The sequence below is a fragment of the Epargyreus clarus genome, unplaced genomic scaffold (assembly GCF_041222505.1).
Source record: "Epargyreus clarus isolate Ecla_fem2 unplaced genomic scaffold, WU_Ecla_fem_2.2 ptg000026l, whole genome shotgun sequence".
Lineage (NCBI taxonomy): Eukaryota > Metazoa > Arthropoda > Insecta > Lepidoptera > Hesperiidae > Epargyreus > Epargyreus clarus.
The window spans coordinates 3,763,243-3,786,156 of NW_027332233.1; the positions used below are offsets into that span (position 1 = coordinate 3,763,243).

Genomic DNA, 22,914 nt, shown 5'->3' on the forward strand with positions numbered 1-22,914 from the left:
ACGATTATCTCAATATTTTAAATGTTAAAGCAATATCATCCTTATAGTGGTCATGGACAATTAGCCCTGAACTTAATTCAATTAAGAAATCTACACTATATTGTTATATTTTTGGGATATTTCATTTTATCTTGACATATACTATATCTATATTTTATGACTTTTTAAAATAATTTAAAATGAACGATTTTATACACGAAAACTTCTTTTAAGATGATGTGTTTTATGGATATTTTGGTGTTTAATAGTTTCCTTAATAGTTAGCCCGGTGGGCTAACGGCCTTAAAAAGACAATTGATTGATTTTATTCCGAGGGCTCAGGACTGGTCGGTACATAAAAAACAATGGATTCATAATTTCGATCACATTATGAGCAATTGGTAAAAATCATGATTCTTGTATTCTATCAACTTCGTTTTTAACCTTCTTTAACAACTTACATATCTTTTTGTACTTACCTGTTGAATTAGGTAGGTTCTCGAAGTTGATAACGTCACAAATGTCTTTTGAGAAATTTTCATCACTCGGAAGTTTCACAAAGGAAGACGCTAGATTGAGAACAGGGGTTCCATACAAAGTAGTTTTTACTTGTCCTGCTTTCGGTTCAGGAGTGCCTACATTTTCGGGAATAGCTAAGTTTTTGTCGTTTGTTGTATTATTGTCTGCGCAGTCTTGAGTTGTAACGGGAGATACGGCAGCGACATCTGTATTTGTTTCAATTTCTTCCGTTTTGTCATCTTTATTACTTTCTATTGGTAAATCTTCCTTTTCTTTTTCTATATCAGTCTCTTGTTCCTTTATATCCGATTGCTCATCTGTTTTTTGTTCTGTAACTGTTGTTGAGCTGTCAACTAGTTCTGTAGTCGTGACGTCACCCTCGAGAGCCTCCAGAAGGCTTTGCTTTTTCTTTTCCAAATCATCTAATGACGGACTGTCCCTAGCGGATTTTGGCTTTTCCTGTAAGTAATATAAGATTGCGTGCAATACGAAAACGTTTTGAAGCCTGAAAGTACAAATATGAATAAAAATGCAGTAGTAATTTTAAAATTGCACAATTAATACTTACACTGTCATCATCTTCGTCAATAGTTATTAAAATGTCTTCCGGTACAGGTATTTGTGATACTTGCATCACGTCGACGATTTCCACGTCATCAGTTGGGGTGTCCGGTTCTGGAGTTTTGGTTGATGAGGCAGAAGTGTCCAGGTTGGGGGGTATCGGGTCAGCGGGTGGGGGCGGTTGGGGTGTGTCGGGTGGTGGGGGCGGTTGGGGTGTGTCGGGCGGAGGAGGCGGGGGCGTGTCGGGCGGCGGGGGCGGCGGCGGCGGCGCCTCGTCCGGCAGCGGCGGCACCGTCGGGAATGCTGCTGCCTCTGTGAACACAACACACATAGCACTTAATTTATGATAATGCTTCAGCCAGTATATATACATTAAATGCATAGCCTTATAAAATAGATAACTGAGGTTTTCAAAATTTGTGCACTGATTACTTTACAACATAAAATTGACTTAATTTTTGAACTCTTACACGTATAGAATCCCACATTTTTACGCAATGGAAGCAACACAGGCGCATCCAATTGATATTAAGTGACCATAGCATTAATGGACATTGGTTACAGAACTCTAATAGCATAGGAAGAATTAAACTAAAGGAAGAAATGGCAATGGAATCATCAGCACAAACCACAAAGAGAACCTTAAATGTCACAACATGTTTTTCTGCACCGTTTAAGCGATAATAAATTTCCAATACACATACATAACTTTAAAAACCATCAATGTAAGACTTCAAAATTCATATTACTTTGCTGTAACAATGCTTGTTTTATAACCAAAAACTGTTCTAACCATCGCCACTATCAAGTTCCATTTCCGCTTGACCCTCTTGAAACGCGCTGTTGGCCGCCGAAGGGAAGAACGTGAGCTTCTTCCTCTTGTACGCCTTCATCGCGTTCGGCGCCAGCATCTGCAGCATCGCTATCTTGCTGTCTTGTTCGGATATTGGCGGTAGACCGTACAGGAATGCCTCCTGGAAATTTACACAAATTGTTTTTAATTGTAGAAGTAAATAATGTGCCGGGTGGTAAGTGACTACAGCTGTCTATCTATGGACATCCATATTCCACCAAGAGATAATATTAGACTCCTACCTATGATTGGTTACAGACATATTATTACTACTATATCTAACTTTTAACAGCTTTGATAAGTATTTTACCTTACCATATGCTTCAAACCAGAACGTCGCAGCACTAACACTGCTGTTATGTGGTCATGCCTCCAAAGTTGTACCACAAAGCGTTCTACCCTCCAATGTTTGAAAATAGCTGCCATACACAGTACCTACCTAAGTATAATGTAAACTATTTATTCTATCACTGATAATTACCTCCACATATCTAGAAGACGCAGGGACATTGAAGCCGGGAAAATCAAGAATCTTCTTTATATCAAACTTATCTTTGGAACCGACTTCGCAAATCTCCCCATCCTCCTCTTCAGGATCCAGGATGGCACTTCCCTGAATTTCATACAGATATTTATAATTTCAAAAAGTTAAAAGAATCATTTTATCTATATCAATAATTCACTATTTAAATTGTTTATTATCCAAGAAATCATGAATGTTCATTGAAATATCCATTATCAATAATACAGAAAACAACTTGGCACTTTATACTATTAACATTTCCATTATCAGTTAATGACATAATACATTATAAGTTAAAGTTGTGAGGTGATCTACCCACTTTAAAAATAAAACTGTGAAAGGTGTGTGACTATGGTTTTAATCCTCACTCTGAGAGAAGACCCGAGGCTAGCAGTGCGACAGTAGTTGGTTGACAACATATAGTACATTATGCTTACAGTTGAATCAAACATGGTTATTCCAGAGTGTGATATCCTGGCCTCCTCCAACCACCCTGGGGGGTAACCAAGCAACCTCATCCGATATACATGCAGTGGCAGTTCATCTCGCTTCAGTCCTAATGCATTGCGAAGTTGACCTGATATTCTCCCAGGTATTAAATGCCCATACTTTTGATCATCTTCAATGTGATAGCGCCTGTAAATATATTTATAGAGAAATTAATTAATGATTTGTAACCCCTTTTAAACTAGACTTTTAACAAAATCTGCTTAATGATTTCACAGAAACTGAGGACATGGTATGATTGTCGAACCTGATTTAAGAACCTAGAAGTTTTTACTAAACATTACTAATAACAAAAAATGGCTATCCACACTTTCAACACGCTGAAGTCTTATTGGTGAATTTTAATTAGAAATCTAGAAGACTTTAGTAAAATAATATGTACAAAGATAGTTGTTGAAATAACTCCATCTCAAAACCTATAATATAGATTTTATCTGTAAGTATATCTTTAAGTAAATTTTCCTTTTGATATTAATACAAATACTACATAAAGATAATAAACTACATTACCATAGACATTAGAAACACTAACCCAACTCTAGTGGCATGTGCATTTTTTCTTTGTTCAGCAATCCTTGCATTATTCCTAGGAAGTGTACAGTCTCTGAGTGGGTGAGCACCGTCACAGTTGAAACATGTTGGCCCCCTTCGGAACTTTGTTGGGCTTGCTTCCTGCTCTGTTTCATTAGAAATCACAGATGACATCTAAAACAAAAATTGTAAAATGTATCTTATTAGCTAAATAATAATAATAATATATTCTTTATTGTACCCACAACATGAAATAATAAAGAAAACATACAAATATATAACTATGCAATAGGTGGCCTTATCGCTAATCAGTGATTTCTTCTAGGCCACCTTAAGGTGAGGAGTAAAAGTAAGGATGAGTTAAAAATAAGTAGGGTGTAAATAAGAGTACAATTTTAAATAACAGTAAAGTAGTGAAGTTAAAGAGTAAATTGATGATAGCATAGAACATACAATAATAGGAGAAGGAAGGTAAAAGTGAAAAAAATAATAACAGTTTTAGGAAAAAGGAAATGTAGCAAAATTGTTAGATAGGATTAGAGATGGCGTGAAAGAATAGTATAGGGTTGAAGACAAGGTTAGAGCTGCAAGTAATACGATTTCACAATATTATTGAATGAGTGTAATGTTTTTGTGTTACGGATTGAATCAGGAAGGGAGTTCACGAGACGGATAACTACTAAATGACTTTTTGTAAAAGGAAGTTGAGTGGGAAGGAGTAGTGAGAGCAAGGTTTTTAGTAGAGCTAAGGGATCGATCATGGGACACGAGGAGAAACGTGGGGAACTGGATTAAATAAAACACCATAGAGAAGAGATATAATTTGAGCATTCTGGCCAAATACCCAATATATATAATATTAGTATTAAGCTTGTTCATTAAATTTTCTTTTTTATTTTGACTTATCAGCACCTCCACGTAGAAGACTTTCTATCACCTTTTTTATAAGCAGAGTAAGAAACGAGTTTGCCTGCTTAATGGTAAGTGGTTACTGCCACCCATGGACATCTATGATTTACTCCTTACAGAACAGATTCTACCAGAACCTACTGTATTGTCTTTCCTGAGGACTAAGATAGTTGTCTCATATGTAAGTACCAGCATTCACACACTTCTACCTAACAGAACTGGTTTAAGCTAGTATTAGTGTGGTAGTAGTACCTCCCCGATACGACCATGTTGGCTCTACTATCTTTCAAAAATTACATACTACATGAAATTTGAGAAAACCAAAACGTATGTATGTATGAGAAGTATCAACATAATATTTACTCACTTGACTGTATGTAGGTATATCTCCAACTACGTCATCACAAGGTGCTGTGTCCACAAAGAATAAGTTATTATCGACCTCCTCCTTTCCCTCATCGCCGCTGTCAGCCAAGTCGTCTGGCCATATATCCAGCTCATAGTCAGACTCATTATCAGAATCAGCAGAACTTGCCCCGGCGTTTTCTTTTATTAGTTTAATCATAAACTTCTTTATCTTATCCTTGCTACTGCTATTTATTAACTTACTTTTTTTAAACCGCACTGTGACTAAAGGCGTCCTGTTCTCACAGCCTGCTGTACACAACACATTGGACGAAGGCGAGTCAATATCTATATCTTCGTTTAAAATCGTCGTTTTGTTACACTCTGATGTACTTTTGAGATCGCATTCTTCGTCTTGAGAGTTGTCTTCGCTGGCTTTCATCGAATCTTGACTGTCTAAGTTTATCGTACTACAAGTTTTCCCTCCATTTCGTCTAGGGATTGGAGAATCGACTACACACACTGAATCGTCCGTGGAGTCCAAGCTAAGCACGTCCACACCGTTCTGTTCACGTTGAGCTACTATTTCTTGTACATCATCCTTGCTAGGTGCCTCCAAACGATTCGCTTTAGGGCTTCTAACCTCGTCGTCGCTACTGATTTCAATGTCCTCGTTGTCTAACTCATATATTATATTCTTCATAACCGCTTTTCTCTTTGCCATGATGGTAGTTTAGAATCATTAAGTCACAAAACAATATGTATTATTTTAGTTCCAATAGAAAAAAACAATGTAAGGTCCCAACATTAGGTTCCCTGTCACACGAGCACCTATATTGTTTGTGATAAAATTGACATTGACAATATTAGATGACATCAATAACATCATGTCGTCATTATCGGAATGTCGACCTGTCGAACTTTTTGTTTTTATATTAAATACCAATAGCCAGAAAAGCATTAATAATATTAGTTTTAATCTTTAAATATAAACTTATGTAAAAATAATAACACTATTATTTTTTATAGTATTGGCTGCACATAAATACATTTCTTTGCGTGTATCGTTTTTGTAAAAAATATATTTTTTTTTTTACTTTTCATTAGTGATGTGACATTGAAATAAAGTTTAAATAATCGTCTTCGAATTTCTGGCAATCGATTTATTATGTTTTATTAAGAAGTGAAGCATATTAAGATGAATTTATTCTAAAATACACTAATTTTATCAAAAAATGTAATATGCACCTCTACTTTAACTGAATTTGAAGGTTGCGAAATAAATAATATGTGAAATACAGGACATACCTTAAATTTTAGTGCATTTATTTTTAAAACACGTATACTCACATTTATAAAATTCGTTAAGGATACATACAATATTGACTCTTATGAATCGATTATTTTTGACATCCCTAACTAATTAACTTAAGTAAGACTTTTCATTTTAGGTTATGTTATGATAATTTATACTAAAATATAAGATTTGTGAACGATGTTTAATATAGTGAAGAATAATACTAAAAACATAATAGTACGATGTAACGAACAATCGTTTTACATAGCATGCAGAAAACTTAGCATAGTGCCTTCATTATACGGTAAGAATCGGGTAATGAATATCGAACACTTTGTTAGTTGTGTTAACTAATAAAATCGTATAAAATAACATTACTTCAGATGGGGAGCAGGATCCAGCGCCTAAGTTCTTTTCCTCTGGCGTCCAAGTGCTGCTCAAGCGGCTCACACGGCCAGACTTCGCGAAAGTGTTTCGGAAGAGAACAAATACCAATCAGCAGGTGCTGCCAACTCCTGTGTACAAATTTCTGACTAACGAGGAGCTGAATATCGAAGTCACGAAGGCGAACAGGACCGCTGAACGTCTGTTACAAATGCCACCAGTCGTTAAAGTAAGTTAAAATAATAAAAGATATAACTGCTACTAACATTGTTTTCAAGTCGTTAAAATTTTGTATATATGTTACATACATTTGTTATGTGTTGTTATGTTACATACAGTTATACAAAATTTTAACCACTTGATGTCAACCATTATGTCTGAGTTTCTTCTGTACCTATTATTATTAGTTAACTTTTCTGTATGTTTCATTTGTATAGGATAAAAAATGGAATAGTTAGAAACTATATCCACTGCAATAGCATACAAACCAATATATAAATAATAGAATTGGGCATGACATTAAATATAGGAAGGATATTGTGTAGGCTTCTAGAGCATAGCCCTCTTGTCTTCATATAATAATATGAGTAGAGGATAATAATCATGCCTTACATATCATCAACATAATAATATTATATACAATTACTACCTGACCCGGCAAACATAGTGTTGCCATATAAATAAAATGTTAAGGGTGAACAACCCTGGTGGTCAAAATCAGTAAAGCCGTTTCGAAGGAGTACAGTAACTAACATTGTGACACGAGAATTTTATATATAAGATTGTATGATTATATAATTACAATTTCAGATTCATAAGCCTATTGAAGATGTGATATGCAAAGATCCAGCTCTGGTCGGATATGACACTTCTAAGTTTCTATTCACAGACATAACATTTGGTATACCAAATGAGAGCAGAATTATTGTGGAAAGGTATGTTTTCTTATACATATAGTTATTGAAGGTGGTTAAACTCTCTGTGGTTAGACTTTAGCGGCACTATTGCCACAATTATTTCTACTTACTCACATAGACTTTACATCATGTATCATTAATTTTAATGTAATTTTCTTGGCAGAGACCCTGATGGTGTTTTGCGAAGCAGTGACCATGATGTACGGAAGAGGCTAAATCAGGTACTCAAAACATTGTAGTTGTAGTGATTTAAATTTAAATAAATTTAAAAATAGCCAAAATATAAAATACATGAAAGTATGATACATAAGGTTATTTCAATTTCATCTTATTATCGGTAGGATATATCTCCCCTTTCTGATGATTACCCAATAAAAATTGTTACTAAATCAGCCTTTTCACTGTAATTTATGTTAAAAATAAATACAATATTTATTAACAACTTTATATTACTTTCAGATATATTTCCCCATACATGGCCGTAAAATAAGGGAGCCGACAATGTTTGCCAATGAGGAAAGATTTAATAGTTTGTTGGAAAGAGAGAAATATGAGTTTATTTTAGACAGAGCATGCATACAATATGAGCCTGATGAAGTGCCCTACCAGAAGGTCACTAGTATTACCTACCAGCATGTGGACTTGAACAGCAAATATGATTTACTTAGGTAATATTAAGTAGACAAAATGTTACATAGCACTTGACATGTTATTTGTCTAGCACATTAGGGCTTCTAGATTAAATCCTGGATTACACAATGTTCAGGATGAATTTTTATTAATGACCCTGTGTGTAGTTGTATAATATTTTTTGGTGTAATGTCGTCGGCAAACCAATTACTATTCGACTATTGGGCGCAGCACCGGTTGCCTAATTAATTTCAAATAAATTTGAAAAAAGCGAGGTGCATGTCTGGGATTCTACCCTCGGACCTTCTGAGTGAGCGGCTAAGTTTTTAGCCACTATGCTATAACTGCTTGCATTTTAGCAGAAAAAGCAAAATCTTCCTTTTATCGCGCCGTAAAAGGCGTTAAATGAACTTTCTTTAGAGGAACCTTGCAGACCATATTTCTCTTTTTATTAATGACTTCTCAAATCCATCAGGTTTTGGTAATTATTTCTTCAAAATACAATGATAATTACAGATCAACACGCCACTTCGGTCCTCTCGCGTTCTACCTGACGTGGCACGACAGTATGGATAACCTGATGCTGGAGTTGGTGCAGAGTGAAGTAGTCCGAGAGGCCGTACTCTTGATCGCCTTGCGACACGCGATACGCGGCGATATCGCCAACGGGGATGAAGTTAATAGTGTTGTTCAACAGGTGATTAATATTTTGCTTATTGCAATTCGCCCACTTGTATGGATAAATGTGATATTTCAAAAGTATTACCTCTGATGAAATTTTTAAATTTATATTATGTAGTGTATTTATGTAGTGTTACAATTTAGTAATAGATTAAAATAAAATCTAGCTCAACTTGAGAAATCAAATAAAACACAATATAGATAACATAATTACAATTATTAAATAAAAGGTGGAACATGGTATTTTATTCGTATAATACATACGTTTGCATTTTATCAAATGCTAGTTTACTTGCTACTTCCGTGACTATCTTTATCCTGACTCATTGGCGCAGCATAATTTTCCGTATATTTATGTCCGTAAACTATTGTAGTAAACGGGTTTTTTTTATCCTAAAAGTTTTACGTGTTATTTTAGATCTTACCCATACCAGTGCAGTTGACCAAGCCCGAACATTTGAGAGAAGAAGACATACAGCTAGACAACAAATGTGTTGACTGCATAGACAAGTACATAGTGAACAACTCGTCCATGAAGAGCCAACATGGTCTGGCCTTACAGGGCTTCAGGGAACATTATCAGCAGCTCGTGGAACTCAGTCGCGGCTTGAAGAAGGCGCACGGAACGGCTTAATTGTAATTCGTAGTTGTGTAATAAATATTTAGTAAGGTATCTGTTGTTTTATTAGTTGCAAGGAATGTTCGGTGGATGGGAAGATGTTTCCTAATTTATGGTTGAATTTTCAGCCTATAATCTTATGTATGTATGTACTTACTATTTATTTAGTTTTCTATGTCAATACTAACATATTTTAAAAACTGCGTGGTGAATGTAATAATTTCAGTGTATTACATTATTATAAATAGATATAAAATATCAATTTTATTTAAATAAACTTTTATAGGTACGTAAAATCGCATGTATAAAATAAAGTATGTGACAAATATTTTCTTTTTAAATGCCCACGTTATCATTAGACATTTGTGTCACAATTATTTGTTTAGTATGTATAAACATGCCATTTTATCACCCACCCAAAACATTTATACCTTTATTAATAGCAGCGGAGAAGAAATCTGTAAAAAATGGACTACATCATGCTATATTTACGTCTAGATTCGATAGATACATAGGGGAGTGGAAAAATGATCTGAAAGAAGGTGTGAAATGATTATATAATTCAGTAGCACAATATTTTTCTACCTCACCTATAGTGTTATAGGGGTAAGAAGTTCGAATCCAGGCATGTAGATACCTTAAATTTTTCGAAGTAATATGTGTGTTTTATAAATCAGTTATCAACGCTTGTAGAAAACATCGTAAGGAAACTGTGTCATGTATACCTAAAGGTTCTTTAAAACTCTTACGTGTGTGGAAGCTAATCCATACTTAATAGTGTCTCGAACGGCCTAAGGTTTCTCAAGCAGAGGATATGCATGCACGATTGGTTCCTTGGTATTCGTTTAAAGAATGGAATCTGACTAATAATAATTACACTATTTTTAGGAAAGGGACAGTTCTTAACCTACACTGGGAAACTGTACGAAGGAGATTGGCACAAAGGTTTCAGGTAAAGAGCATATATTATGGGTACCTATATTAGGTACATGATGATGTGATGATATTACATTATAACGTGGAACAAATATGTATGACCTATATTTTGATACATCAGGCACGGCTTCGGTACTCTTAGTAAAAAACAAGAAAACGGCATATTCAGATTAGAATATAGAGGCGAATGGATTAGAGGGAAACCGGATGGCGCTGGTTGGCGATACTATGACAATGGAGACGTTTACTTCGGGTTTTGGAAGAGTGGCTACCGGCACGGTTACGGGAAGATGTGGTACTCGAACGGGACGTATTATGTTGGCTACTGGTTTATGAGTAAGAAGCAGGGGTTGGGGATGTTCGTACAAGGTTATTTATTGCTTTAATATCTACATGGTTTCACATCTGTCATAGGTAGTACCTATATCGTTCACCTGATTATACATTGGCCACATTTAAATATGTGTATCTAATTAAACTATAGCTAATATTCGAAGAAGCTAGTAAGTAGTTAGCACAATTTCGGAAGGCAGATGAACTGTTCCTACCCAATAACATAATATAAATGTATTTTTAGTTTGTGTAAGTAACTTTAAATATTAGTGTGTAGCGAGTAACCTACCCTAATATTATTTAATGTTATTACTTAACACTTTCGTGTACCTATATATGGACGTAGATCTACTTTTCTCGTGTCTATGTGACTTCCTATAAGTCGTATAATTAGCTACTATGTATTAGAATGCTCGATGTCACTGTAGGTGCGAGATCCATTAAGGCAATCAACTTCTATTCGCGATTCTAAATTAGGCACCTACCTACCGACTGTAATTATAAAATCACGTGGCTTTTGTTTGTTCCATTGTATCTCTTTAAGTCGTCTCATCCGTATTGGGTGAGTTTTGAGCCAGGCATTAGACAGAGATTACAATGTCTACGTTTTAGTGTCATAGAGCAGTGGTCGGCAACCTTTTAGCAGGCAAGGGCCACTCAGTGGCAAAATAAACTAAAGGCGGGCCGCACTTGTAATATAAACCCCAGAAGCCGAATATACCTGTACTGAAAAAAATGAAAATGCTCTTCAAATTGTTAAAACATACAGAAATCAATTAAGGTAAAGTCACCTATTTCCGCGGTATTTTCACCAAAACTAGAAAAAGCGTCAGATATTAAGCATTAACTATGGCTTAATAAGGAATAAGATAATTTTATCAGAAGCTTTATTATCTGTACTCGTGAAATAGACTCGACATTTTACGATTAAATATTGATTTAAATGTGTATTTAAAATAAATATGAACCCTAATTCCGATGTAGTTGGTTCCTAATTCCGAGTACACAAAATAAGGGAGTGAAAGAGATAGAACGACTGCTACATGGTGTATAAAAATAAATGTTATTTATTTAATTTAGTTTCAATTTTGATTTTTTTTTTATTTATATTTAAAGAGTAGCTTTATCAAAAGTGTTCTTAGCTATGATTAAAGGGGAGCTGCCGAAATAAAACTTTTTACAGTATAGTTACTTGATTGGTTAATTTTACTAATGTATATCATGTATTTTTTTTAAACTGCAGTAGATTCGTGTATCTGCAATACAATTTTGGACATTCTTCTCCGTGTACTTTATACTAGGGTTTATTATAGTACACCAGAAATAATAATAATATGGAATATCGTCATCAGGTTTATAGAATTATTTCGTTTTGAGTAATTTAATCAAATTAAAACGTCGTAAAATGTTCCAGTTCTTATTTAAATAGCTATTAAAATCGTATTACAATGTTAATTCTTCATTAATTAGGATTAAGTAAATTACTGATACAAATGATAGATGTGTTCTTAAAAACCGATGAAAACTTTAAACACCCTGTATAGTATTTTGCGGTTATGCCGCGGATTAATGTGCCCATATAACCTAATTCCGATTTATATACATCGGAATAGCGTTTCATAACTAAAACGTTCCAAATTCCGATTATTAAATAATACTTTTACACAATTTAGAGGCAGAAAGATGCTTTATTGAAATATGTACATAATAATATACAATACTTGTTCAATATTCCATTGCTATCTGGATGAACTTCATTTTCTCTCCTTAGTTTTCCCATAGAAGAAATTAGGAAAGTACATAAATAGGTCGTCATCTTTGATATTATATAATTAGCTGCAGTATAATGCAGTACCTTGGAAAATGATTTCGAAATTAATTGAGTATTAAATTTATCAAATTCGAAGCAAGACATGCTTATTCATAAAAACAACTACAAAAATTGAAATTAAAAACAAGTCTATAAAATTGCTATTCCGTGGTATACCTCCGTTTAAGAGACAGCCCAAAATATTTGGCACCTAATGCCGCTGTATTTTTAAACTTATTTTTACTATTAAGTATCTGTTAAGAAATAAGCAAAATATTTAAATGTTATCGATTCCATATATAATCAATATAATGTTTTCATCGAGACACTATCCCACACATGCATATTGAAAAAATCACTATTTGAGAAATCGTGTCATTCACGTGCATGAGGCTCAAAATGTATGAAGCATGCGTTTGATGGAGGCACTAATGCAAAACTATGCGATTATTTAAAAAACCATACACATAATACTATTACGATAGCCATATGACAATAGAGTGATAATATCTCTATTAAATAACATACCTTTCAGTAAAAATGAGTTCGTAAATAGTTTATAAAAGCCGTTTTTGTAAATACCACGGAATTTGGTGCCAATTTCAGAACCCCTCGGCATTAGGTCACTTTACCTTAATACACGTAATGTAATTTAAATGGAAATCAAAATAAAAGGAAATAAAATTACAGAATTATTACTACTAGGTCATTTATTGTTCGTTCGCGAGCCGAGTGATGCGCGTTACACACTATTGACAATAGGGTTGTTTGCGGTTCGTTCATGCATTTATTTTGATATTATTAGGACTTATTTACGAAACATTCACGGGCCGCAAATAAGACGTCCGAGGGCCGCATGCGGCCCGCGGGCCGCGCGTTGCCGACCGCCGTCATAGAGTATATAAAATATAAATAAAGAGGGTGCGTTACTTTTGCTGGTCTAAATAACAAATATTGCACAATGTTTTGAGTCATAAGACGTTTATACTTAGTGCCATAGGCCAGAGGCTATATGAATTTACCTATATAGGTCATATGATACAGGTATAAGAGGTGGGCAATTTGGGATCCAGATCGTACCAAAGAAGAAATTATAAAATATTCTTTTGCTTGAGCTCTTTGTCATAACATACTGTAAAAAACATATTTATAAATATTCATGACTATAGGCGATAAAATTAGAATTTCAAAGCTGAAATGCTATTTTCTAAACAAAAATACAAACATTTAACTTTGAATAGGTATTAAAATAAATGCCCGTTACAGACTTGTTCACACGTACAATATACAAAAGCCACACACATATTATATTAAACATGTTTATAGAAAAAGGTAACCGGTATGAGGGCCACTGGAAAGATGACGTTAAGCATGGTCTCGGTAGATTTTACCACATGCACACCGGGCAGCTGCAGGAAGGGTGTTGGCAAAGAGACATTTGCGTCAAGTCCAAGATGTCTGACATCATCATACGACAGTTCTGCGATCTACCCACGGAATACCCGATACCACCGGTAAGTTTTTCTACCAGGATCACATTATGACCAAGCGGCGTTTAGTGTTCATAATATTATTCTGGTCCTAGAAAATATATAGATTTCATTTGACACAACACTCCCGCACTCCCTCGGGTGGTGTGGCGTTTCAATAGTAGTTTCCATCTTAAGTTAGAAATAGGTGGTGATGCCGCCAGTCTACATTGTTCACAGTGAACATTAATTAATGCACTTTGCTCCTTTTTTATTACAAAGAAGTAGCAAACGATCATGCAGGCCACCTGATGGTAAGTGGCTATTGGCGCCCATGAACATCTGTTATCAATTCCGAATAAGATTAGGGTCGTACCTGAGGTCGGCCACAGATGCATTGTCACCCCTGAGGACTATGTTAGATCGCCTTGGATAAGTACGTCTCCTTCCCCGTCCGAAACAGCAGCGCTTTAACACTGCTCTTGTTAGCAGATGAGTGTGGCGGTGGTGCCTGCGGAGTCGAACCACAGAATAACACCTTCACTATTTTTATTAAAATATGTAATATCTTAATTTTACAGGAAACCTTATATAACTCGAGAGCAATTTTAGAAAAAAGCAAACTTTGGCTTCGTCAAAAAGTGGGGGAAATAGACAAACGCTTGAAATATTGTATTGATCAAATGTATTAGGTTCTCCAACAAATAAATTCAGATCATTATGAATATCTTAAAAATTAAAACGTAAGTTGTGTAAATTTAGCTTATACATAGGTACATATTACAAATTTTATAGGTACATGAATAATAAAATGCTTATCCTAATTTACATTGACAATTTTTATTACTATGTCATTATTATATCACAGTGTATATAATTATTGGTATCTAAATGTATATTTAAGTAACATTTACAGTCGTTAAACTTATTTTTATTGCAAAAATCACAACTGCCGCGTCTGTGGCGATACTTGGGACGAACGTGTACAATTGTAAATATTTAAATTCATATTTTAATTCAAAACAACCTCATTACTATATAAATAGATAAATTTAGTCAAAACCCAAATACATTTACAAACAATTAAGGATGCCTAAGGACCGTACAAATATTAACTAAATTTTGTCGAATCTTGACTGTCCGAGACTTGCTACCCTTTTACTACCGCCCGTTATTAATAATGAAGCCATCCTATGTTTTGTCCTACGAAAGACGAACATTTATCACTTAATTCAAACTAGAAATCGTCACATTCCGGCAAAACTTAGATAGTTTGAGTATTAATAACGGGCGTAGGTACACGATTGAATCCGATTAAAACAATTATTGTACCTACCAGTAATTTAGGCTTTAACGCTTAGCAGTTGTTACAGAAATGTAAAATAGTGTGAAATTTATAAATAATGAGCTATGAGCTATAAAATGTATATAGGTTACGAACGGATAAAACAACTATGCATTAGGTATTTTACATTATAAACAGCGATACCGAGATAAGTAACGGAGCGTGAAGAATATTTTACGATATAAACACAATAGTAGGAACATTGGACTAACTATAGAAATTAACTCGAGGGTAGATAATTGCGAATGTAAATATTTACGCTCAATTTTTTACGCCCTGTTTAAAAATAATAATAAAGAACAAGTGTTTTTAGTAATCTGTTGGTGCTCATAAATGGTAAAATCGGTCTAGTATTAGTAATTCCTGGGCGCTGCCGACCACTGAATTGAGGCTAGATTAGCTAGAAGCATATAATTAACCATGTCGTTGCAGTATAGAATGGATTAATTACCTACGAACTACAAAGAATAGAGCGCTAACGACGCCTAAAGACTGATCACGGTATTTTGCTTGGCCGATAGAACGCGATTGGAATAAGCGAGTAACCTACTTTTACCGCTTTTGTGATGTAGATAATACGTTGATTAATGAAATTATAAAATAGAAGTAACTTTCCTTCACACTTTTATGTTATTTTATTATATAGGTACCTAAACCGTTAAATACGATACTAAAATTCAAATGCACCATAAACGTGATTTAAGATACTTAACATTGTAGATTAATATTTCATGTGGATTTTTTAAGATTGTGGTGTTAATATGAATAGAAACAAAAGTACCACCTGTAGAAGGGTACATACCTATTTACTAAAGTTATAATGAATGAAGCTAATGAATAACTACAGCAATAGAATTATTATTTAGTAGCACTAAAAATCTGTTACATTACGCATTTTTAAACGGTTATCCATAAGTAATCAAGGAATCACCCTTTTTAATGTAGTACGAATTAAGAAGGACTAGCTAATCCTTGCAAATATTAACTTCTGATATGTTATCTATTAAACTATAAGCACAATGCTGCTTTAGGTACCATTGTCACGCATAAATTGCCATTCGGTTAGAGGACATTACACCAAGGTTGCGACAACTGATATGAAACCCATTATAACATTCGACGTGTCAGATAATAGTTTTATAGTCACGAAAGCAACTCGGCATTGCTGTAAAATATAATTAGTTTCCACATATTCATGAAGTAATGATCATGGAATATAGAAAAGAAACGGTGATAAATAGGTATACTTATTTCTGAACACACTTTTAGTTGAATGTCAAACCTTTCTTTATCAATTTCGGTAGACTTCAGAGTTACTATTGTTATGTTATATTACTGCCTACATTTCAGTATGTTATCTATATTCTCAAGATCAAAATTTATATAATTATATCCATAAAACATATTGATCATATTATTCTTCAAATAGACAATCACGCTGAGTATCCAATACGTTACTCATTTAAGGAAAAGCGAAATATTAAGTATCACAACTAAGATATATAATATTCCAGTAATATATTTCATTATATACCAGGCATGAATATAAGTCGACCTACCTATACAAATATGTTTATATTTATATATTTTTGATCATAATAAGAATAAGGATTATTTTATAGGGTGAATAAATAGATAAGTTAATAGATCTTTTTACCGCACACGTGCATCTTGTACATTTTTAAATAATTCTCTTACCAAAGAGTACAAATAGCTGCAGAAAAAAGTGTGCATTTTCAAGTAACTTATTTACGCCGGGTACGGATATATGATAAAATATTTTGAGCAATAATTACTAACAATGTTCCCTATATAAGCGAATATATGCAACAATTAACTCCTACATTCCCAAGATTTTATATAAAGATAATAATTAATAGTTCCCGTCCGTCTATAGCGTAACTTTACTAAATCTAAGTGTATTCCCATTTTATAAGCATCAGTGCAAGTTCTAAACATGCCATTATTATTATTATTATTATTAATAATAGTGCCCTTTTCTACCGCAGAGATTCAATACGTTTTATTAAAATCTAAGATGATATTTGATAAGAGATTTTCATATTGTTAATTAAACGTTACGGCCATATATTAGTAAAGATACTTCGCCGCCTTGAAATAGAATGAAGCCACAAACGGCTTATTAGTTTTTTTTTTAATTCTTGGCAAATAAAAACATTTTTAGAGAAAATTTACGAATAAATAACTAATACTGCGTAATTTACATAATAAATAAATAATTATTGCAAATATTTTAGGGACATTTTAGCACGGAGACGAGGCAAAACTTTTTTACGCAACTATTTCAATTCTCAAAACTGGGTACATTTTCTTGTTAGGAGTGAGTAATCTTTACTAATCTATGGTTACGGCTATAAAATGTTTTACGCCTAACGTTTACAACAAATCAATTTTATGTTATCATTGGCACTTCTAAGTACTTAATGTCTTACATATATAAGTACAATTATGTAAGCCACAACGTTCTAAGTAAATATAAATAAGTATTTGAAAGTTACGTTACAATCATAATATGATGCAAATGTTCAATATTCAACCATAACAAATTGTTTTATTACAGTTAATGAAAACCCCTAATAAAAACATGTGATAAATATAAGAAATTCCTCCCAGAGGCAATATTTCTTAGCGTCTTTTCACACGAACATGCTAGGTTAACTGTATTACAAACAGAGTCAACTATAAAACATTTCAAAAACCGTAAATATAAATACATAAAACTATCAAACAACCCGATTTTGGTCGAGGAGAGTCAGATTGTTCATCCGCGCGTCCTGATCGCCCATCTCTATTTGTTCCTTCAGGAACTCCAACTCCTTTATACCGGTCACCGTTACTTCGTACTTGTGCGTCGCCAGCGACATGTAAAAGTGTATGGCGAACGCTAGGAAGACTATCATGACGGGAATCAGGACCACGCAGGCGGACCACGCGGCCGTTTCGCTCAAATCGTAGAACTTTACCCAGCAGAGAATGGCTATTTCTACTAAGAAAAGTATCAGTCCTAGGAGAGTCGAGAACGCCCAAGCGATTTCTATGTACCAATGTAGTCGTTCGTGTGGGGACTCGTGGACGAGGGAGATGCTGTGGAGGTTACCGACCGCTTCGATGTTGGGCAGGATGCAGGTGCTGATCATGAGCGCGAGCATGTGGACGGCCACCAGGAGTGTGGTGCACACGGTGAATGCGACCAGCATGCCGGGGGGCACCTTAGTTGCATTCGGCGGATTCAACTGCACTTCCACCATAGCTACCTGGCAATTGAAATAAGATTTAATAGTTTTGAAAATCCTTGGTAAATGGTATTAAACTCCTTATGGTGCAACTGTGATTATCATTATTATAATAACAGCAAAGACGCTAGTATATTCTATTAATACTAAAAATACATTGTTTAACTTAATTAATTTAAATCCCTTGCGTTTGTATATTAAACAAAAGCCATTTTTGGCCTCAATTCATATCCACAATTCCAAAAAAAATGGGTCCCTAAAAATTACAGTCCAGAGTACCTACATAATAATGGTAAAAGGCAACTCACCATAGCGAAGCCAGACAAGAGCGCGGATGTTTTGCTGGAAGCTTTGAGTTTGGCGCGACTGAGCTGAAGTTTTCTCCAGGACAAGTAGGCGGGAGTGTGGAGCCCATCGGCCGACTGGATCGGAGTTTCACCCGACATCACGCACTTATGCTGCTAAAAAAATTTACAAAATACAGCAACCATTTTGTAACTCTAAACTGACGCCCGCACAACGACACAGTTGAAAGTTAAATGGTAAATGTGAACGAAAATAGTTAAAAAGAAATTTGTCCGCTTCGTTACAACTATTGTTAACATGTTTACATGTGTTAGTGTAGTATTTTTGTTTCAGTTAGTTTCATGTACATGCGGAACTCTCGTGATAAAACATAGGAAATGTAACGACACTATGCTTGTTAGGTAAAATTAACATACGCTCTTTAGATTATTTATTTATCGGAGCCGGTTTAGAAAAATCGTTTTATGGATATTGAATTATATGTACGTAGGTATATGAAAATGAGCGGCAAAAGCAGTTATCGCTACCTTTCTTAAATTAATATGATATAAATTAATTGAAGATAATGTAATTAATTGATAGGGATGCCTGCGTTTCACGATAAAGATGTGTAGGTAACTGTATTTAACTATTAAATATTAGCATTACATTTTACTCTTAAATTAATGTGTACTGACTAATTTGAAAATTACTAACTATATATAGAGGTATAGCACATTTAGTTAAGTGTTATTGAGAGTTAAATAAAGCAGAAACGCTAAACTCTAGATTTTTCGGGTTATTATTTTAGTATCAAAAGCTAGCAAAATGGATAATTTTATAAAAAATAAAATCTCTTTTATGGAAAAATTAATAACAAATACAACTATATTTTATTACTGTAAATATATAGAGTATATATTAGTCTCAAAGACGAATAAAATACATCTACTCATAACTTTTTGACTTTTGGTAATGTATAATATAGAATAATAATACAAAATTATTTATATATGTATACTATGCTATTTAAATAATTACCTCTAAGTTTTTTAATGCCTATATATATAATTGTACAATTGGATTTGGCTTAGAATGTACATACACTATGTAACATGTTAGCTTAAAAAATAACCATTTTTCCTAGCCTTAAATGATTTCAGGTTACAGTACAATACTCTGGCAAAGAATTATGTACTTACCCCCAACAGTTCAAGCATTTCATGTACCTACATAGACACCAATGATACTACAACAGGCAACCACAAAAGAAACACTATCTAAACTTTATCTAAAGCTATCTAGTTTGACACCATTTCTAAGATCATACATACACAACATATTTCCCAATGAAAAAGACACTACCAGTTCCTAAAAGCAAATAATGACAACTAATGCGCTAATCCAAATGATTCAACCTATAAATCAAGGAATAAATTGAACAGAGTTAATTTTAACCTACTATTAAGGAAATAAAACTAATAGTTAATTTGAAGTTTACTGGGTTATGAAAATCAACCAGTCACTGCATGGTAAGAGTAAACTAATGAGCAAATATATTGAGTCACACTATATTTCAGTCCATTGTTTGCCTTTTCTTAATGTTTGCGGACTTACGAGCAGAATAATAAGAGTTTTAATCTCCATTTTATGTGGTTAGGACAATAATGCTGTTGTTAAGATTAAACCGTTGTGCACAATTTTAAAATGTGGATTCATTGTACAATGGCTGTTTTGATGCAGTTTGTTTCGATTCTATGTACCATTTAAATGTCCATTCCGTTTTGGAAATGCACAAGCAAGTCCCTGGACGTTGCAAATGTTTATAATGGATAGTAAGCAATTATCTGGTATGTTATACTAATGCTACTTTTAACTTGAATAATCTTTAGTGGTTAAGATTAAGATTAATTTTGAATGAGAATATAGTTCAATATTTTTGCTCACAAGTTTCTTTAAATTTAGTGTTTATTTTGCAGACACAGCAGCATTTTGATAGAACATTTTTAGTATCACTATCACCACAACACAACATTTACAATATAGATGACTATCAACTAATGGAACTGCATGGAAGCCCCACCCCCACACTGCCACCAATGTTCACTCACATTGAAATACAGCTTTACTAACTACGTGTGGAGACTCCGCCTCAGTGCAGCTCAAAACCAAATTTTAGGTTTCTCAAAACACCTGTCATGAATTCCACGAATAAAAAATTAGAATGTATACATTTGAAAATAGAATTACTTCTATACAGTTTTTTTTTATTCTGGCAGCTATTTGATGGCATTTACCCATAGTAATATAATTTTCTATATTATATGCAGTACATAAAATTCAATTAGTTAATTGAATAATAATTGCAATAAGCATTTACTTTTTATTTAAATGGATTCAACAATGCCTATCAATTAGTGATATAAATGGAAATAGCATAAACAAAAGTAACGGTCTTTGAAAATAAAATGTTATAAATTTAAATTATAAAAAATATATTATTGCAAAAGTATTGTATGTAAAGCATGCAACACTTAGCAAAATTAAGGTCACTCCAAAATGGTGCGAGGGATGAAAGAAAGGATACATTTTAATCATTAAATTAATTTAGTTTTTTATATAACAAGGCTTGAACAGTAAATGAGTTGGTTATTAACCAGTTAAAAACATATTTTATAGTATGTGATATTGTAAAATGTGGTATTGTATCTTCAGTTTTATTTGAATGTTTACAAGATTTCTGTAGGATTTTAATTAACAATTTCTGGCCTAAATTAAGTAGTTAACTAACAAATTGTATTAATATAGGTACATGTTTGATAAATATCAGATATAAAAAATTATCATATTATTATCACCAGTACAGACACAAGATATACAATATAATATCTTGATAATTTGAACCTTGTTATATAAAGAAAATATTGAAATGTATTTTTAAACAATGACTGATTTTGTGTAAAGAACGCAGCAAATAAAAAATAAATTGACACAACATAAGTTTAAAATAGCAATGCAACTGTGCATTTTAGCTTCAAATTACACTTCTAGCTCTTTACATACCGCTAAAAAGTGAACTATATTGTCTTGATATTTGCCAATTCACTAATGAAGCCATGCAGTGTCAGTGTCGTCTTTAAAAACATGCTCGAAAATGGTTTCATACCTTATTCAATTTCGGACACCAGTTATTAGAGTGACCGTAACGACTGCCTGGCTGCACGCAGTGGTATTTATCACCCACCGTGGTGGCTGACCAAACCGACATACCTAAACAAATTTAAAAGTCCTTCGACTTGATTCAACGAGGTCAATACTTCGGAACCTCTGAAATTTTTAATACCATCGCATCTAGCTTCTACTAATTATTTAATAATTAGGTACATGTATAGTCCACGTATACATTTGTTTTTTATTATAGAGTTACATAAACAAAGATAATAAAGAAACAAAATAAAATTTTATACCCAATTTACTCAATGCAATGAAAACTTCACGTTGACACACGTCAGTCACTATCTACCGCAGACAGTGTTGGCAACCTGGGAGATGGCGTTGATCGTACCAGGGGCGTAAAATTATCGTATCTGCCGAAAAATTATCGTACATTTCATAAGAACGCGGGCGCGAGTAGAGATGTGCCGAGTCAGGTCGACTCGAGGTGGCGTTGTTTTTTTTTTTTTTTTTTTTTTTGCTCTTCCGTGCTATTGTTCTTTGTTTATTGTTGTATTCGAGTACTTTGGACTCGAATACCAAAAATGGCCGACTCGGCACATCACTAGGCGCGATGCACGCGTTCTTATGAAATGGTAATAAAAATATACGGTAATAAAAATATATTTTTTTATTAATAAATCGCCCTTTTTTCGAAAAAAAAATCAATTAAAGGCATATATATAATACGTTTATGAATTCATTAAAACAGTTTCCCGAAAAGTTTCAAGTAGCCAATTATCGTACATTTGCGTACGATAATGACTCGCTATCGTACATCGTACGGTGGTATCAAATTATCGTACATGTACGATAATTATCGTACGGTTGCCAACACTGACCGCAGAACTGAATCTAACAGACTATAAATAAATCACTAAGTCTAGAGGTTGCCACTTCTTCCATTTCTAATTAACAGAAAATTATAATTACCGATTATTTTTAGCGATAGATTACTTAACTATCGGTTAATAAAAAAATATTTTAGTCTATGGTATATTGACAAATACTATT

General features: G+C 33.7%; 4 protein-coding genes across 12 annotated transcripts; 2 read left to right on the forward strand and 2 right to left on the reverse strand.

The window, feature by feature from the left end:
• Nucleotides 1-353: 353 nt before the first annotated feature.
• On the reverse strand, nucleotides 354-5,590 carry LOC140753181 (uncharacterized). Its single transcript, XM_073087610.1, has 7 exons — nucleotides 4,750-5,590; nucleotides 3,475-3,647; nucleotides 2,873-3,071; nucleotides 2,394-2,525; nucleotides 1,853-2,033; nucleotides 1,067-1,371; nucleotides 354-957 (listed from the first exon to the last, which is right to left on the reverse strand). The coding sequence occupies exons 1-7, from the start codon at nucleotides 5,449-5,451 to the stop codon at nucleotides 388-390; spliced, it is 2,262 nt and encodes a 753-aa protein (XP_072943711.1). The 5' UTR covers nucleotides 5,452-5,590; the 3' UTR covers nucleotides 354-387.
• A 550-nt stretch (nucleotides 5,591-6,140) lies between these two features.
• mRpS22 (mitochondrial ribosomal protein S22) lies at nucleotides 6,141-9,309 on the forward strand. Its single transcript, XM_073087956.1, has 7 exons — nucleotides 6,141-6,328; nucleotides 6,408-6,637; nucleotides 7,219-7,343; nucleotides 7,489-7,546; nucleotides 7,785-7,993; nucleotides 8,472-8,652; nucleotides 9,055-9,309. The coding sequence occupies exons 1-7, from the start codon at nucleotides 6,223-6,225 to the stop codon at nucleotides 9,268-9,270; spliced, it is 1,125 nt and encodes a 374-aa protein (XP_072944057.1). The 5' UTR covers nucleotides 6,141-6,222; the 3' UTR covers nucleotides 9,271-9,309.
• Nucleotides 9,310-9,601: 292 nt separating this feature from the next.
• LOC140753620 (MORN repeat-containing protein 3) lies at nucleotides 9,602-15,445 on the forward strand. Its single transcript, XM_073088370.1, has 5 exons — nucleotides 9,602-9,797; nucleotides 10,144-10,207; nucleotides 10,313-10,560; nucleotides 13,661-13,848; nucleotides 14,385-15,445. Exons 1-5 carry the CDS (start codon nucleotides 9,653-9,655, stop codon nucleotides 14,493-14,495), a joined length of 756 nt encoding a protein of 251 aa, XP_072944471.1. The 5' UTR covers nucleotides 9,602-9,652; the 3' UTR covers nucleotides 14,496-15,445.
• Nucleotides 15,446-17,136: 1,691 nt separating this feature from the next.
• On the reverse strand, nucleotides 17,137-22,216 carry Orai (calcium release-activated calcium channel protein orai). Of its 9 annotated transcripts, XM_073088374.1 has the most exons (5): nucleotides 22,155-22,173; nucleotides 21,854-21,957; nucleotides 20,799-20,880; nucleotides 18,711-18,863; nucleotides 17,137-18,423 (listed from the first exon to the last, which is right to left on the reverse strand). In XM_073088374.1, exons 4-5 carry the CDS (start codon nucleotides 18,846-18,848, stop codon nucleotides 17,893-17,895), a joined length of 669 nt encoding a protein of 222 aa, XP_072944475.1. In that variant the 5' UTR covers nucleotides 18,849-18,863; nucleotides 20,799-20,880; nucleotides 21,854-21,957; nucleotides 22,155-22,173; the 3' UTR covers nucleotides 17,137-17,892. The 9 variants fall into 9 exon arrangements, with proteins under 9 accessions (XP_072944475.1, XP_072944478.1, XP_072944477.1 ...); XM_073088377.1 differs by lacking the exon at nucleotides 21,854-21,957 and having other exon boundaries at nucleotides 18,711-18,860; nucleotides 22,155-22,216; XM_073088376.1 differs by lacking the exon at nucleotides 21,854-21,957 and having other exon boundaries at nucleotides 22,155-22,216.
• Nucleotides 22,217-22,914: the final 698 nt, after the last annotated feature.

What these genes read in the sequence shown, in the direction of transcription:
- Orai (XM_073088371.1), bottom strand. Translation starts at nt 21,955, where the DNA reads ATGTCGGTTTGGTCAGCCACCACGGTGGGTGATAAATACCACTGCGTG. An exon ending in GGTGTCCGAAATTGAATAAG is followed by an intron (nt 18,864 to 21,853) that starts GTATGAAACCAT and finishes AAATTTTTTTAG; the next exon opens with CAGCATAAGTGCGTGATGTC. An exon ending in TCTTGTCTGGCTTCGCTATG is followed by an intron (nt 18,424 to 18,710) that starts GTGAGTTGCCTT and finishes TTCAATTGCCAG; the next exon opens with GTAGCTATGGTGGAAGTGCA.
- LOC140753181 (XM_073087610.1), bottom strand. Translation starts at nt 5,451, where the DNA reads ATGGCAAAGAGAAAAGCGGTTATGAAGAATATAATATATGAGTTAGAC. An exon ending in ATATACCTACATACAGTCAA is followed by an intron (nt 3,648 to 4,749) that starts GTGAGTAAATAT and finishes TTTTTGTTTTAG; the next exon opens with ATGTCATCTGTGATTTCTAA. An exon ending in TTGACGAAGATGATGACAGT is followed by an intron (nt 958 to 1,066) that starts GTAAGTATTAAT and finishes TATTACTTACAG; the next exon opens with GAAAAGCCAAAATCCGCTAG.
- mRpS22 (XM_073087956.1), top strand. Translation starts at nt 6,223, where the DNA reads ATGTTTAATATAGTGAAGAATAATACTAAAAACATAATAGTACGATGT. An exon ending in CATAGTGCCTTCATTATACG is followed by an intron (nt 6,329 to 6,407) that starts GTAAGAATCGGG and finishes ACATTACTTCAG; the next exon opens with ATGGGGAGCAGGATCCAGCG. An exon ending in AGCAAATATGATTTACTTAG is followed by an intron (nt 7,994 to 8,471) that starts GTAATATTAAGT and finishes TGATAATTACAG; the next exon opens with ATCAACACGCCACTTCGGTC.
- LOC140753620 (XM_073088370.1), top strand. Translation starts at nt 9,653, where the DNA reads ATGCCATTTTATCACCCACCCAAAACATTTATACCTTTATTAATAGCA. An exon ending in GAAAAATGATCTGAAAGAAG is followed by an intron (nt 9,798 to 10,143) that starts GTGTGAAATGAT and finishes CACTATTTTTAG; the next exon opens with GAAAGGGACAGTTCTTAACC. An exon ending in GATTGGCACAAAGGTTTCAG is followed by an intron (nt 10,208 to 10,312) that starts GTAAAGAGCATA and finishes TTGATACATCAG; the next exon opens with GCACGGCTTCGGTACTCTTA.